Here is a 17302-nt window from a genome sequence, read left to right on the forward strand (position 1 = left end):
TTCTTTTTCCAGCCATCAAGGTGAACTGCGTGGGCTCGTGCGGGGTCTCTAACAAGGCTAACGACACATCCTGGAACTTGGAGGAGCAATACTTCAATGGGACCTTCTCACTGGCTGATAAAGGTACAAGATCCCAGGAGCATAGACCCTCCTAAAGGTCTAACCTCAGGTTATTGTTGCAGATTGTGGCTCCTTCTCCCCTCCTTTATGGTAGTTACTGGTGCACAAGACAATCAGCTAAGGCATTTCTGTCTGTTAACAATCCCAGTTACCCGAGTCCTGCTCCAGGCCGTAGGGCCCCCATTAATATGTACCTCTCCACAAACAAGTGTTTGTTTTAAATGTGGCTGCAATTACAAATGAATTCTCCTGCTTGAGAGCCATTCTCTAATTCCACCAGTTTTTATAATCTGCTGTAAACGTATATCTTTCATGTAGGAAACACAAGGTCTTCACTAAGTTTGCAACTTGGATTTGCTCTTGAAGATTGTCTGTTTACAAGCGGCATCGCCGCACTGCTGAACTGAAATTTGTCCTCGCCCGTTCTGCAAGCAGAGGCAGCCTTACCTTTGCAGGATTGGAGGAACGCAGGGGCACAGAGGCGGGTCGGATCCAGCGATCTTGAAGAGTTTATCGCTGCACTTCTTGCCTAGGAGACCAGCCATGGCTGAGACTGCAGAGGTGTTTGGTAACCTAGGCAACGAGCAGTAAACCATAGAATTAAAAACTCCTCCTCTTCTCACCCTGCTCTAGTTGAGTGACAGATCTTACCTGTGTGTGTGTGTGTGTGTGTGTGTGTATAGAATCTGGTAATCAACGAGTGTGTTGCAGTGATAAGCCGGCCGGGGACGACATCATCGGACTAGTCAGGCCTCTCCCTACAGTCCCCGGCCGTGCAGCGAGGCTCTGATGCGTTCTGACCATATTTCAGGCAGCATGAATCTGACAGGTTACCTTTTAAAGATGTCTACTTGCTGTCTGTGAGTAGTAGCATACTCATTAACATCCAGAGACTGAAGATCTAAATAGAGCTTATACTTCCAAGCATGACCTCATTCTAATCAAAAGAGGAGGCTGGCTGGGGATGCTGGCAGGTAGGACGAGGTCTGGTCTGGCAGCCATGGACTATTAATGTGGCTGCTGGACCAAGGTCCTGCAAATCTTTTTACTCAACTCTAGTCAGAAGTTTTGAAAAGTGAGACCCCCACTGATCACTAAAGGAAGGCGTAGAAGCACTTAGCTGAGTGCTGCTGTCCTCTGAGACTCTAGACTTTCTGTTAAGCCTGTATTCGGTCTCTGAGAAGAAAGGCTTTTGACTGAGCACTCCTACCCCTTAGTTTTAGCGATCAGCAGGGGGCTAAGCTTGCCAATCAACATTTCTGACATTCTTGTGTGAAAACTTTCCTTTTATAAACCGCTCGTAGACTAGTACATTTGTGCTTTTGGTCTTGACAATAGGAATATTTTTAGAACCCAGCAAATCATTGGAAACGTTCTCCGTGATGTGAATTTATCAATAGCTGGTCCATTTTCTCAGAGAGATTTTGAAGTTTCAAGTTCTCTTCTTTGTGTCTAGAGCTTGTGGTGCCCCATCTGCTGTGTTAGTCCTCTCTGGTGAAGTGGTCTTATAAATGCTGTCCACCTCTCCTCCGCACCTGCCACCCTACCCTTAGGTTTCAGTACATTCTGTAACTTCCGCGCTGAGGGGTTTGCATTGTATTCACGGTGTTGGTATGGAGTTTCTTTGCAAGCCGTCTTTTAATGAAGACATTCCTGCAGCCACTTACATTTCATTGCTCGGAAAAAAAGCAATGTCAATTTGGAACCCTCGACCTGAACGATCAATGATCTGAGAGGCTCCAAGTATTTCATCCTATTCAGAGTTATAATGGTCGTTTAATAAAAAGCAAAAGGCAGACAATAAGACTTCATCCCAATCAGTAATGCAATGGAATGAGTGGAAAAGTGTTTTTGGGGATGGCCAATCAGTATATTGGCATCCACATGTGTGACTGACCTCACCCGCTATCTCTGGACCCTTCCTACACACATGCACACTCCATTTGGTTGAGCATGCATGTGTCGTCAAAGGAGAGACAGGTGCAGGCTCCTACCACACACCATGTCCTAGGAGAAAAGGATTGGCTTTCGGAGAAGAATCAGGCATGCATGATTTCAGCATGCCCTATCCTTTGTGGAGATATGTCCGGCAGCAGCTTAGAGGGAACATGTCATACAAGATGAGGGTCATTATTTTACATTAAGGTACCTGGAAATTAGCAGATTTACCGGAAGCCAGAAAATGAACTCCGCACGCTGTACCAGTCATCTGGGCGGTACTATAATCACTGTCAGCTGTAGTCACGCCCACTGTACTTTGATAGCCTGCTCAATGGCCATCTATTGGGGGTGGGGGGAATGGCAGGTAATCAAAAGAAGCACTCAGTAAAAGGGTTTTGACTGAGTATGGTGGGGGTCTATAGTCCGGTAAGACCCCTACGGACACTTATAAAAGGTGTTAAGTTTAATAACTTATCTAATATCACGCACTTTTTAAAGATGTCTACTTGCTGCCAACTAAGGAGAACATAATTCATCACATCCAGAGACCGAAAACCTGATAAAATAATGTTTTTGCACATTGACATGAAGCAGAAATACTGCACTATGGCACCAGCAGCCCAGAGGCAGCTGAATACTTCTGTTGTGTATCCTGTGTTGGGTGTTGGCCGCCCCTCATTGTCTTGTCTGGAATGCATTGTTCTTATCTCTTTGCATTGTAAATGACTATGAAAGTGTCTGTGTCTTCCAGGAACGCTGCAGCCCGGGGAGCGCACCTTCCCTTTCCAGTTTCTGTTGCCAGGTAATGACTCGAGTCGGCTATCTGGTTCCTGCCGCGTTCTGGAGGCTGGAAGTATGGTTTTAATATTAATGACTTGCACGGAGGCGACATCAAAGTGGCATCGCTCGCAGTCAGAATGACACATCAGGTGGTTAGATCGATTAACATGCTTGGAGAATCTGTCACTGGATTCCCGGTCAGGGGTTATTGCTTTACTGCACTGTGCTGCAAAGAATCGGTCAGTCTGTGCTAATATGTAGCTTGGCTGCGAATAAGTGAATCGTGGAAACGCCATTTACATTCACCATTGGTCAACACGAGCCGGCATGTATACTAAGGTTAGAGAAATGTGTACACAGCAATTCCCGAATATGGTTTCACTAATGGGGGTGATCGGATATTGGGGCAGGGAAGACGTCCTGTGGTTTTCTGCGGCATCAAATGCCATAAACTGCATATTCTTTATGACAATGGGGAGATGAAACGCTTTAGAGAACCATTTTTAAGAAAAGAAGGCGGTCCCATTTAAGACTCCTATATATTTGCAAGGTGCTACAAACACCATGCCTTCACTCTGGAGGTCTGTGCTCTTCTGGTCATTATATGTGCAGTCCATTGATTTCAAAGGGATTCATGTAATACTTAATATTACCAGTGGCGGTGCTAGGGAGCAACTGATCACGTCCTGCTGGGCCCTTATGAGGAGGACTCTTCTAACAAATCAATACTATACAGAAACATACCTAGTCCGCTGGTTTATTGCACTTGGTAGAGGTTATCTACTGCTAGTTACATGTATGGAGGCTGACGGTCTGAAACTCACATGGTTTTTCTACCTTGTTTGCAGCATCGGCACCGACGTCCTTCGAGGGGCCGTTTGGTAAAGTCCTTTACCATGTGAAGGCGATTATAGAAACGCGAAGACTATCCAAAGATTACAAGAGCAGCAAACCGTTCTACATCCTGAGACCCCTGGACCTGAATGAAATCCCTGATATCGAGGTGAGTTGCCGCTGGTGGTCACTCGCATGCTACAGCCTCTTATCTGCCCAGTTTGGCTAGTAAGTGACTGCATTGTGATCTCCTGGTACGTACCGTATTTTTCGGAATATTAGACCCTTCGGATTATAAGATACACCCCAAATTTTGAGGAGAAAAACAGGATTTCTTTTTTAAATTTTTATAAAATGGTGGTGCTTCTTATAATCCATGTGTCTTATTGCTTACCGGGGTGGTGGCTGCGGTGAAGCGGGGTCCGAGGGTCGCTGCTGGAGGAAGCAGGAGTGGGATGATGCTGCGGGCCGGGATCAGGGAGTGCTCCAATGTGCGGCGCGCTGCTGTGGGTGTCTCCGGTTCGGGGGGCTCTGGCCTTTCACAAAAAGCGACAGAGCCCCTGCAGCACCGGAGACACCCACAGCAGCGCCAGGCACCCGCAACAGCGCTGGGCATCCCCTCATCCCAGCCTGCAGCAACGGTACCGGCAAGGTATATCCGCATTATAAGACGCACTCCCACTCCCCCCCCCCCAAAAAAAAAAAAGTACGTCTTATAATCTGAAAAATACAGTAATTGGGCATTTGAAGCAGGATCCATCTTGGGCCACGTTCACACACTCAGTATTTTACATCTGTATTTATAAGCCAAAACCAGGTGTGGAGTAATCAGAGGAAAAGTATAATGGCTTACAAATACTGATGTAAAATACTGAACGTGTCCTAAGTGACGCAAAACAGAGAGCTGCTGCAAACGGCATGTTTCCCCTTCCCCAGTCTGGACAACTCTGTGCCCTTTCTGCTTGGTAGTGGGTCCTCTTATAGAGAGAGAGAGGTTTCTCCAGATGGTGAAACAATGAAAATGAGAAAACAAAAAAAAATAAATAAATATATGCTTAATTCTTTTTACTAAGTCAACTTTGTCATCAATTATTTTTAGCAATTAAGCTGTGGATCCGCATCTAAAAAGTTTAGCTACAAGCTGGTGAAATCTGGTCAACTTTTGCTGAATGTGACTTCTGACCTCCGGGGCTACGTCGTGGGACAACCTATCAAAATCCACACTGAGGTGGAGAATAAGTCAGGCCGCGACACTGGCCCCATTGTGGCTAGTCTTATTCAGGTAAGAGGAAACAAGAATCACTACTATAATACTGCTCCCTGTATACAAGTATATAACTACTATAATACTGCCCCATGTACAAGACTATATCTACTATAATAATGCTCCTACGTACAAGAATATAACTACTATAATACTGCTATATGTACAAGAATATAACTACTATAATACTGCCCCTATGTACTAGAATATAACTACTATAATACTGCCCCATGTACAATGTACAAGAATATAACTACTATAATACTGCCCCTATATACAAGAATATACTATAATACTGCCCCTATGTACTAGAATATAACTACTATAATACTGCCCCATGTACAATGTACAAGAATATAACTACTATAATACTGCTATATGTACAAGAATATAACTACTATAAAACTGCCCCTATGTACAAGAATATAACTACTATAATACTGCCCCTATATACAAGAATATAACTACTATAATACTGCCCCCTATGTACTAGAATATAACTACTATAATACTGCCCCATGTACAATGTACAAGAATATAACTACTATAATACTGCCCCTATATACAAGAATATAACTACTATAATACTGCCCCCTATGTACTAGAATATAACTACTATAATACTGCCCCATGTACAATGTACAAGAATATAACTACTATAATACTGCCCCTATATACAAGAATATAACTACTATAATACTGCCCCTATGTACAAGAATATAACTACTATAATACTGCTCCCTATGTACTAGAATATAACTACTATAATACTGCCCCATGTACAAGAATATAATTACTATAATACTGCCCCTATATACAAGAATATAACTACCGTACTATAATACTGCCCCCTATGTACAAGAATATAACTACTATAATACTGCTCCTATGTACAAGAATAAAACTAATATAATTCTGCCCCTTATATAGACACTTCTAGGAGCACATCTGAATACTATTTTCTGGTGTCCATGTGCAGCCCCCTTTTCTCCGGTGGAAGTGCTCAGCCAGTAGTAGAACATATGACCCCTAACTTACACATGGATTATGTATTTTTAGAAAATCGCCTACAGATCAAAACGTTGTGTCTATGATCTGAGGACCATCGCAGAGGTTGAAGGGGCTGCGGTAAAGGCGTGGAAGCATGCAGTTTGGGATGAGCAAATTCTGGTGCCTGCCCTTCCTCAGTCTATATTGCAAGGCTGTAACCTTATTCAGATAGAATATTATCTGCAGGTAAGAAGCTCTTGGAAGTACGGATGGGACGAAAATAACACGTGACTCATCCACACCTGGCATGATCTCACGGAAAATAATTACTAATCAGTCTGTGAAATGTAACTGTGACCCACAGTCGTTCTTATTCATTAATCTGCAGCAAAAGGAGGAGGAAATGTTAATCATTCTATAGAATACACTAGAGACTTAATACTGCCACCTGGTGTGGGAAGATGGGATTGCATGCCACCACTTAGGGTATGTGCACACGTTGCGGATTCTCTGCGGATCCGCAGCGTTTTTTGAGGTGCAGAAATGCTGCAGATCCGCAATTGATTTACAGTACAATGTAAATCAATGATAAAAAAAAACAAATGCTGTGCACACTTTGCGGAAAATCCGCTGCGAAAACGCCTGGGTTTAAAAGAAGTAGCATGTGACTTATTTTCTGTGAATCTGCAGCGTTTTTGTACCCATTCCATTATAGAAAACCGCAGGGGTAAAAAACACAGCAAATCCGCAAGAAAAACGCAGCAAAAACGCACAAACGCTGCGGAACCGCACAAAAAACCACAGGTGCGTTTTCTGCCAGGAGAGACAGAATCCGCACCAGAAATTCCTAAGCCTAATCCACAACGTGTGCACATAGTCTAACTCTCCTATTGACCTGTTAGGTTATGTTCAGATAATCTGCGCCAATTTACAACCACCAGAGCTAATAACAAGACAACGATCGAGGTGTGTGGTTATACACATTAGATGAATGTCGACCGAACCAACTGATTTCTTTGGGACAGACAATGATGTGTGATAGAAGTTAGGGTGAAATAGGACTGAGCATGCTGAATTTCAACATGCTCAATCCTTTTTGTTTTTTTCTCAAGGTAACTTGGCTTATTTGGCTGATCTGACCAGAATTCACATTGACCTAAAGTGCATGACAAGTTGCCCATTATTCATCTGTAGTAGTCACCAATTATTTTAGTAAGAGCTCCGGTTATCCGGTGGTTTTCCACACCGTCTGCTATGCAGGGACCTAGAACTACTTATCCCCATTAATTATGCAACAGGTCTGTCACAATAAATGAAGATTTGGAAAGGCAAGATTTGTAGATGAGCAGATATCTTCCTAGAAAACACTCAAATCTCACATGAAATGAACTGAACTTCCAAAAAAAAAGACATTCGCTCTCCACAGGGTTAGAGAGGCTTAAGCCTTCTACTCATTTCTTGTGTTGATTTTCCTCAGGTCACCGTTAAAAACCCAGAGGTTTCTGTCACGTTACCCATCTACATTGGAAATACAGCGGTCAGTCCTTCTCGCCTAGGTCTCAGACACTCCATATCACATGCACAGACGCCCGTGGTTCCCAGTGCGCCCCCTGCAGACGATGAACAGTGTTGCAGCATCCAGCCTATGGACAATGTCTCTATTCCTACTAAGTGCCACTCGCAGCAACAGGCGAATGCCCCCTTCTGCTACGCACCCGAGCTGCACTTCCCAGACTCCCAGGAGACGGAGGCCGGAACTCTGGGATCTCCCTCGCACCCAACCCTCTGCCTTTCCACAGGAGCCACCATCCCGTATTACGCAGACGGAGCTGTTGTCCCAGTGCCTACAGCCAGCACTCTGATCTTACCCCCAGAATACAGCACATGGGGCTATCCTTACGGTAAGTCCTCTCACAATGACAAGTGCACTCTTCACTATATGAAGCAGGTAAAACGGCCGTGTCTTGTTCTGGAGGACCCAACATGTCCATACTTTACATGGACACGCCTGGATTTCAATGAGAACAGTGTAATGCCTCCTTTCTCCTGCGGAGGAACTGTAGAGAAATGGAACACTTCGCAGCAGGTTCCTTCACATGTCACAGTGATCAATGGTGATTCCAACAGCAGGACAGCCTGTGGTTTACTTACCGTTGTGTTCCTGTTATCGCAGGGGGTTCCATCTTGAATGGAGCAGAGATGCACACGCTCGGCCTCTGCTCCATTCATTATCTATTGGGCTGCCAGAAATAGTGGTGCCCTCCTCTATTACCAACTTTTGAATAACAATGAATGGAGATCAAACGTGTGCATCTCTTCTCCATTTAAGACAGGGCTCTACAGAGCTTGGTTCCCAGGTTCCAGAGTCCTGATTAAAGGGGTTCTCCGCAACTAACCCTTTAAGAACAATGGAGCGGGCATGTTGAAAACCAACATGCTCCCTCTTCTTACTCTGGCCACTGAGATGTGGCCTGCTTGCAGCCACCACAAGGGGGAGCTCACCACACGCAGAGTTACACTGCTCCTTTCAGTTTAACCCCTTGTTGATCGGGTAACTTCCACATAGCTGTATAAAGGCTTTTTTCTTTGAGGGACATGTTGGTGTTTTAAATAATGCCATTCATTTTATAATACAATACTAAAAATAATAATTCCAAGTGGGGTGAAATTATAAAAAACAAAACAAAATGCAATGTCACTTTTTTTTGTTTTTTTAATTTACAATTTTCATTTTTATGCCGTTTTATTGTGCAGCAAAAATTACCTGGTGACATGATTTTCCAGGTCAGTACAATTATGCCGTTGCCAAACATACATTGTTTTATATACATCAATTTTAGTGGCTGAAAAAAAAAATTTCTGGCATTTAGATTTTCTTTACAGAGTTTATCCTTGTTTAATTAATGTTCTATTATGATTGGCCTTACAGAAATGCCAATACTGAATATTCTTTTTATTTTATTTTTTTGCCTGCAGTATTAAGATTTTTGAGCGGTTTTTGATTCTTGTGAGATATTTTCGATCACTTTGGATAAACTTTGTATGTTTACGGTACATTTGCCGCTCTATTGGGTCACATGGCAATAACTGAAACTTTTTTTTTTCCCACAGACGCGCCGCCGTCATACGAGCAGAGCTGCAATGAAGCCTCAGTTAGTAACGGAAATTGAGCGATTACCTGCGACTCCTCGAATAAAGGACACTCCGACACTTAGTGGGCTGCTCACTGGACTACTTTTAGAGGGAGGAGGATTTTATTCTGTTTTATCAGTAAAATTAACCCCTCCACCCACCAATCACCTCCGCAGCCGGACTATTAAAGGAGACTGCGCTCCCGGGGCCTGCTGGCCGTTCGTGAAAGACCTTAACTTATCGATTTCTAAGCACCTATGATGCCTTATTTAATAACTATCTCTGTGCTCTGGAACCTGTGGGACCCCAGCTGCTGTGAAACTACAACTCCCAGCATGCTGGGGAGAGCCACGGGTGGCAGACCACTGCTTTAAATCCTGTATACATATATATGTGAGTGTTAGGTTGCTAGTAAGTATGGAGAGAGTGGATATTTTCTTGTTTCTTTGCTGTTTTGTGTGAATGTTGTGATGTTTTTCTTTCTCCAATGTTGATCTATTTTATGGTTGCTTTACATTAAAATCCATCCGGTTTATATCGCATGGAGACATCCTTTGTGTAAATTGTAGCCGTGCATTGAAACATTGATGTGCCTGCTGTAGGAATGGAGAATGGAGTTGGAACGCTCCCTTTCAGCACCTTGCTGGGATGTGTAGTCTCAGATATGGCTGCTGTGTCCACATCCATTACCCCTTTTTAAGGTTAGGACCATATTGTTGGAGGTTGATTGAAACCATCCCAAAAGTCATAAATGGCACCGATCGTCTCTTATATAATGTATTGAAAAATGTCCCAATTACTTCCATTGAGATACTGTTTCTGGAAACCGTGAACAAGCAGGCTACCTGCTGTTGACAGATCCGATTATGACTGTATTTGTATTCTAATAATGGCACATAATACTGATTTATACTGTCAAAAGATTACTTGCACTGGATATTCATGTGTGACTATTAAGGACGCACAACTCATCCATTATGGGCTGAGAATGGTAGATAAAATCATTGGTACTGGGTGGATCCTTAATAGCATCATACTGACTGTTTCCTTGTTTCAAAAGATACCACACAATGCCTCTTGTAGGCTGGTTTCACATTTCCAGCATCCGAGTAAGGATCCGGACTGACCGTGGGTCGTCTCCTGATCCGAGTTCAGGTAAGGAGGAGACCCCTGGCAGGTCCGGATATTGCAGCCAATGGTCTGCCTGTAAAAGTCTGATGTGTGAAAGTGGCTTTATTTTCGATCTTCTTTAAAACCCCAGTGATGCGTAATCTGTTCATTTATTATTTTAATGTGATTGGTTCGTAATCATGGTGACATCTATTAAAGGGGTTGTCTAGATAATGAGAGACACTGGGTTGTGTCCGGTATTGCAACTGGTGGCTCCCCTGAAGTGAGTGGAGCGGAGCTGTAATATCATGCACAACCCATGGTCAGGGGTGACGCGGTCTCCAGTCCTGGACAAGTCCCTTTTAAGAAGCCCTCAATCAATGTGGTGGTTTTTTAAATTCACGTTTTATTACTTTTAAATTCTAAAGTGATTTGTTGTTCTTTATTTTGACCCCAAAGTAAGGATTATTTCCAGCCTAAGCACAGTTCACGTTACAGCACCTATATACAGTAATCAAGGTGGGACCCCCCCCCAACTGAAGTCACTCACCTCTGCTAGAAGATTTCCATCCGCTTGGGTCAATGGAGCATGCATGGTCCTTTCATAGCTCTTATGGGCCCCCGACCATTGCAATCTTGTGACCTGCGTATGTGACAAATCAGGAGATCAATTAGATTCAAATTCCTTTTTAATGGGGACGTTTTTTTTTAAATAGCTCTTATGGGCCCCCGACCATTGCAATCTTGTGACCTGCGTATGTGACAAATCAGGAGATCAATTAGATTCAAATTCCTTTTTAATGGGGACTTTTTTTTTTTTAAATTAAAAGCATGCATTCGCAGCTGAAAATCATATTTGCAATTGGGTTTCCTTACAAATGATGCACTATCCATCTGCTGGCTGCAGAAGGAGTCAACTGAGAATCTGTCACTGAGCTCATTCTGACAGATCATAACTTTTATCCGTCTTTTTCCGAGCTCTCTTTCTGCTGATTGATGACTATTGACTACAGACCACCTGAGGTAAATGTTCCAGTTAACAAAAGTTAACCCAATTGCCAATATGATTTTTAGCCCCAATTACATGCATTTACATTAAATACAATAAAAGGTCCCCAAAGGTGGCCAAACCCCTTTAACCAAGGTCTCAGGGACAACACCATAGTTCACATTTATGAATTTATGAATGTATGAATGATTGGCATCATGAGGTGTTGAATTGTCCTGCAAAACACAATTGGCTACTGTCTGGGTTTGGTGTTAGAAATCTAAAAAAAAAAAAAAAAACTCCCAAAAAATTATTAGCACTCAGGAAAGCAAATGCACTTTATAATTCGCAAAAGCACCTTCCGACCCATTGCCTTGGAATTGGATGTTAAAATTTTACTTCAAATTAAAATAAAATATGGCGACATCCGGATTCAGGAAGCATTGGAAGAAATCACCCAATGGAAATTCGTTCACGATTTGTTGGCACAAATGTTAATCCAGTCATAGTTCTCATCTTCGATTTATCCTGTAAATTTTAGTTTTGCACATTTCTTCTTTTATTTTTAATTATTTTTGGAAATAAATAATGACAGAAATAAATCTCTCCAAGTTGTGGATTTCTTTATTTAACCCCTTCACCTCAAAGCCTGTTTTCACCTAAGTGACACGGCCAATTTTTACAATTCTGACCACTGTCACTTTATGAGGTCATAGCTCTAAAACGCTTCAACGGATCCTGGTGATTCCGACGTTGTTTTCTCGTGACATATTGTACTTCATGATAGTGGTAAAACGTCTTCGATATGACTTGCATTTATTTGTGGAAAAAATTTTTTGTTGTCAAATTATGAAAATTTAGCAATTTTCAAACTTTTAGTTTTTATGCCCTTAAATTAGAGAGTTATATCTCATAATATAGTTAATAAACAACATTTCCCACATGTCTGCTTTACATCAGCACAATTTTGTAAACATAATTTTTTTTTGTTAGGGAGTAATAAGGGTTAAAAGTTGACCAGTGATTTCTCATTTTTGCAACAAAATTTGCAAAACCATTTTTTTTACGGACCACCTCACACTTGAAGTGACTTTGAGGGGTCTATATGACAGAAAATGCCCAAAAGTGACACCATTCTAAAAACTGCACCCCTCAAGGTACTCAAAACCATATTCAAAAAGTTTATTAACCCTTCAGGTGCTTCACAGGAATTTTTGGAATGTTTAAAAAAAAATTGAACATTCAACTTTTTTTTCACAAAATTTTTACTTCAGATCCAATTTGTTTTATTTTACCAAGGGTAACAGGAGAAATTGGACCAAAAAAGTTGTTGTACAATTTGTCCTGAGTACGCCGATACCCCACATGTTGGGGTAAACCATTGATTGGGCACATGGCAGAGCTCGGAAGGGAAGGAGCGCCATTTGACTTTTCAATGCAAGATTTGCTGGAATTGAGATCGGAACCCATGTCGCGATTGGAGAGCCCCTGACGTGCCTAAACAGTGGAAACCCCCACAAGTGACACCATTTTGGAAAGTAGACCCTCTAAGGAACTAATCTAGATGTGTGCTGAGCACTTTGAACCTCCAAGTGATTCACAGAAGTTTATAATGTAGAGCCGTAAAAAAAAATTCATATTAATTTTCACAAAAAATGATCTTTTTGCCCCAAATTTTTTATTTTCCCAAGGGTAACAGGATAAATTGGACCCCAAAAGTTGTTGTGCAATTTGTCCTGAGTACGCTGATACTTCATATATGGGGATAAACCACTGTTTGGGCGCATGGCAGAGCTCAGAAGGGAAGGAGCGCCATTTGACTTTTCAATGCTAAATTGGCTGGAATTGAGATCGGAACCCATGTCGTGTTTGGAGAGCCCCTGACGTGCCTAAACAGTGGAAACCCCCACAAGTGACACCATTTTGGAAAGAAGACCCTCTAAGGAACTTATCTAGATGTGTGGTGAGCACTTTTAACCCCCAGTTGTTTCACTAAAGTTTAGAATGTAGCGCTGTGAAAATTAAAAAATCATTTTTTCTTTCCACAAAACGATGTTTTAGCCCGCAATTTTTTTTCCTAAGGGTAACAGGAGAAATTGGACAACAAAAGTTAATGTACAATTTGTCCTGAGTACGCTGATACCCCATACATTGGGGGGAACCACTGTTTGGGCGCACGGCAGAGCTCGGAAGGGAAGGAGCGCCGTTTGAAATGCAGACTTAGATGGATTGGTCTGCAGGTGTCATGTTGCATTTGCAGAGCCCCTGATGTACCTAAACAGTAGAAACCCCCCACAAGTGACCCCATATTGGAAACTAGACCCCCCGAGGAACTTATCTAGATGTGTTGTGAGAACTTTGAACCAACTAGTGTTTCACTACAGTTTATCACGCAGAGCCGCGAAAATAAAAAATATTTTTTTTTCCACGAAAATGATATTTTAGCCCCCACGTTTTTATTTTCCCAAGGGTAACAGGACAAATTGGACCCCAAAAGTTGTTGTCCAACTTGTCCTGAGAACGCTGATACCCCATATGTTGGGGGGAACCACTGTTTGGGCGCACAGGAGAACTCGGAAGGGAAGGAGCACTGTTTTAGTTTTTCAAAGCAGAATTGGCTGGAATTGAGATTGGACGCCATGTCGCGTTTGGAGAGCCCCTGATGTGCCTAAACAGTGAAAACTCCCCAATTCTAACTTAAACCCTAGCCCTAACCCTAGCCCTAACCCTAGTCCTAACCCTAGCGCTACTTTCACACTAGCGTTTTTTTGCATACGTCGTAATGCGTCGTTTTGGCGAAAAAACGCATCCTGCAAAGTCATCTGCAGGATGCGTTTTTTCCCCATAGACTAACATTAGCGACGCATTGCGACGTATTGACACACGTCGCAACCGTCGTGCGACGGTTGCGTCGTGTTGTGGCGGACCACCGGCAGCAAAAAACTTTACATGTAACTTTTTTGTGCTGACGGTCCACCATTTCCGACCGCGCATGCGCGGCTGGAACTCCGCCCCCACCTCCCCGCACCTCACAATGGGGCAGCAGATGCGTGGAAAAACAGCATCCGCTGCCCCCGTTGTGCGGCGCTTGCACAGTATGCGTCGGTATGTCGGGCCGACGCAGCGCGACGGCCCTGTACCGACGCTAGTGTGAAAGTAGCCTAACAGGAAAATGGAAATAAATATATTTTTTAAAATTTTATTATTTTTCCCTAACTAAGGGGGTGATGAAGGGGGATTTGATTTACTTTTATAGCGTTTTTTAGCGGATTTTTATGGTTGGCAGCCGTCACACACTAAAAGATGCTTTTTATTGCAAAAAATAGTTTTTGCATCACCACATTTTGAGAGCTCTAATTTTTCCATATTTTGGTCCACAGAGTCATGTGAGATCTTGTTTTTTGCGGGACGAGTTGACGTTTTTATTGGTACCATTTTCGGGCACATGACATTTTTTGATCGCTTTTTATTCCGATTTTTGGGAGGCGGAATGAACAAAAACCAGCAATTCCTGAAATTCTTTTAGGGGGGGCGTTTATACCGTTCCGCGTTTGGTAAAAAGGATAAAGCAGTTTTATTCTTCGGGTCAGTACGATTACAGCGATACCTCATTTATGTAATTTTTTTATGTTTTGGCGCTTTTACACAATAAAAACTACTTTATATAAAAAAATAATTGTTTTTGCATCGCTTTATTCTGAGAGCTATAACTTTTTTATTTTTCTGCTGATGATGCTGTATGGCGGCTTTTTTTTTTTGCGGGACAAGATGACGTTTTCAGCGGTACCATGGTTATTTATATCCGTCTTTTTGATCGCGTTATTCCACTTTTTGTTTGGCGGTATGAGAATAAAGCGTTGTTTTTTGCCTCGTGGTTTTTTTTTTGTTTTTTTTTAACGGTGTTCACTGAAGGGGTTAACTAGTGATATAGTTTTATAGGTGGGGTCGTTACGGACGCGGCGATACCAAATATGTGTACTTTTATTGTGTGATCTTTTTTCTTTTTTTTTTTTATTTTATTTAGATAAAGAAATGTATTTATGGGAATATTTTTTTTTTTTTCTTTATTTAGGAATTTTTTTTTTCTTTTTTTTTTTTTACACATGTGGAAATTTTTTTTTTTTACTTTGTCCCAGGGGGGGACATCACAGATCGGTGATCTGACAGTGTGCACAGCACTCTGTCAGATCACCGATCTGACAGGCACATTGCAGAGGCTTGCCGGCGCCTGCTATGAGGAATTCTCAGCAGGCGCCGGCAAGCAGGGTCATCTCATGACCCGGAAGGAGTCCCGCGGCCATCTTGGATCCGGGGACTCCTTCCAGGTCACCGGACCAGCGCGATCTCATCGCGCTGCTCCAGTGGGAGAGCGCAGGGAGCCCCCGTCCCTGCGCGATCCCCCTCTATGCCGCTGTCACTATTGACAGCGGCATCAGAGGGGTTAAATGCCCGCGATCGGCGATAGAGCCGATCGTGGGCATTGCTGCGGGGTGTCAGCTGTCGTATACAGCTGACACCCGCACCCGATCACCGCGGTGCTCAGCGTGAGACCGCGGTGATCGGGGCGCCGCACTAGTACTGCGGCTGGCACTAATGCAGTGCCGGCAGCGCAGTACTAGTACGGCGCATGTCGGGAAGGGGTTAATGGTGGATGGGTCTGATAAAATAAGTCTATTCGTAAACAATTTAGGGTATGTGCACACGATGCAGATTTAGTGCAGAATTGGTGCAGAACTGCAGCAGATTTTTCTGCTGCAGAACTGCACTGATTTACAGTACAATGTAAATCAATGTGAAAGAAAAAAAAGCTGTGCACATGGTGCAGAAAAATCTGCGCAGAAACGCTGCAGATTTCAAAGAAGTGCATGTCACTACTTTTGTACGTTTCTGCAGCGTTTCTGCACCCCTCCATTAATAGAAATCTGCAGTGATAAAATCTGCACAAAAACTGCACAAAAAAACACTAAAAACGCATAAAAAAACGCACCTGCGGATTCTGCCAGGAGATGCAGATTTAGTGAAGAAAATTCTGCACCACATTTCCTACGTGTGTGTTTTTAGCAGCCCATATTAAAGGATAACCAAATGGCATTGGACCATATTGGAATTTCAACCAAACATGAGAGAGAGCGTAAACGAGTGGTAATTGCAGCTTAACACTAAGGCTATGTATGTGCCCATGTTGCGTTTAAGTGTTTTTGCCGCGATTTTCCGCTGCGTAAAAGTGTAAACGCTTACAAACATCATCCCATTAATTTCTAATGCATTCCGTAATTGATGTGCCCATTTTTTTCCACGGGGGAAACGCATCACGGTAAACACAGCATGTTCAATATTTTTGCGGAATAGTGACAATTCCGCATCCATAGACATGCATTAGAAAAACACATGCAAAACGCGTCAAATACACGCATAAAACGCGTCTAAATCCGCATGCGTTTTTCCTGCCAAGGGTGTGCAGATTTGAAGCAGAAAATTCTGCTTCAATTCTGCAACGTGGGCACACAGCCTCAGTGTTTATGGTTACTAGTATAATTCCCCTCAATGACTCTCCTAGGCAAAAAAAACCTGAACCCCTGGGACGCCATCACCAGCACCTCATTTTGGTGATTGTTAGTGCCAGGTAAAGGCTTTCATTCTTATAATGCTTTAATGGTAAGTTAGTTATCTGAAAATTGTACATCTGTCTCCCATATTCAATCCTTTGCCTAGGAGAGTTATTGATGGGAATTATACTACTAGCCATAAACACTGTTAGTATTAAGCTCCAGTTACCACTTGTTTACTCTCTCTCTCATATGTATGGATGAAATTTCAATATGGTTTTGAGTTACTACTATGGACATACAGATAATTGGTTAAACCAGTGATACTGGTATGCTCATAGCTGGCATGTAGATCTTGAGAAATTTAGTTGTTTTATGTCAATGATTTCTTCCAGGCTCGGGGGTATGCAGTGCCTGGAACAAATCCCTGCCTCCTCTCCATTATATTGGCACTCTCCTCCCATGCACGTCACACTGCCCTGTGCAGTTGTGGCGCTGTGATCCCACACATGCACATTCCACTCGCGTGGTTATGTGAAACTCATCCGTCCTTCTATGGGCAGAGTCTTCATCGATCTTCTGCGCAGGTTAGTCAGT

The 17302-nt window shown here is 42.8% G+C and overlaps 2 protein-coding genes across 3 annotated transcripts in view; one reads left to right on the plus strand and one right to left on the minus strand.

Annotated features, from left to right (window-relative positions):
* The window catches only part of LOC143805229 (uncharacterized), a 286521-nt gene extending 285763 nt beyond the window's left edge, over positions 1-758 (minus strand). The window contains exon 1 of the mRNA XM_077284256.1: positions 568-758. The gene's annotated coding sequence lies outside the window, so the exon portion shown is untranslated. The remainder of the gene's footprint in view (positions 1-567) is intronic.
* ARRDC1 (arrestin domain containing 1) overlaps positions 1-11827 on the plus strand; it is a 50026-nt gene extending 38199 nt beyond the window's left edge. Inside the window, exons 2-8 of one of the 2 annotated variants that reach the window (XM_077284259.1) lie at positions 13-123; positions 2813-2863; positions 3690-3844; positions 4775-4957; positions 5999-6175; positions 7407-7830; positions 9041-11821. In XM_077284259.1, the coding sequence (XP_077140374.1) occupies positions 13-123; positions 2813-2863; positions 3690-3844; positions 4775-4957; positions 5999-6175; positions 7407-7830; positions 9041-9099 (1160 nt within the window). In that variant the 3' untranslated portion in view covers positions 9100-11821. Of the gene's footprint in view, positions 1-12; positions 124-2812; positions 2864-3689; positions 3845-4774; positions 4958-5998; positions 6176-7406; positions 7831-9040 lie in introns of both variants that reach the window. The other variant, XM_077284260.1, reaches the window with a different exon arrangement.
* Positions 11828-17302: the final 5475 nt, after the last annotated feature.

Source organism: Ranitomeya variabilis, chromosome 2 (assembly GCF_051348905.1).
Source record: "Ranitomeya variabilis isolate aRanVar5 chromosome 2, aRanVar5.hap1, whole genome shotgun sequence".
Taxonomy (NCBI): Eukaryota; Metazoa; Chordata; class Amphibia; order Anura; family Dendrobatidae; genus Ranitomeya; species Ranitomeya variabilis.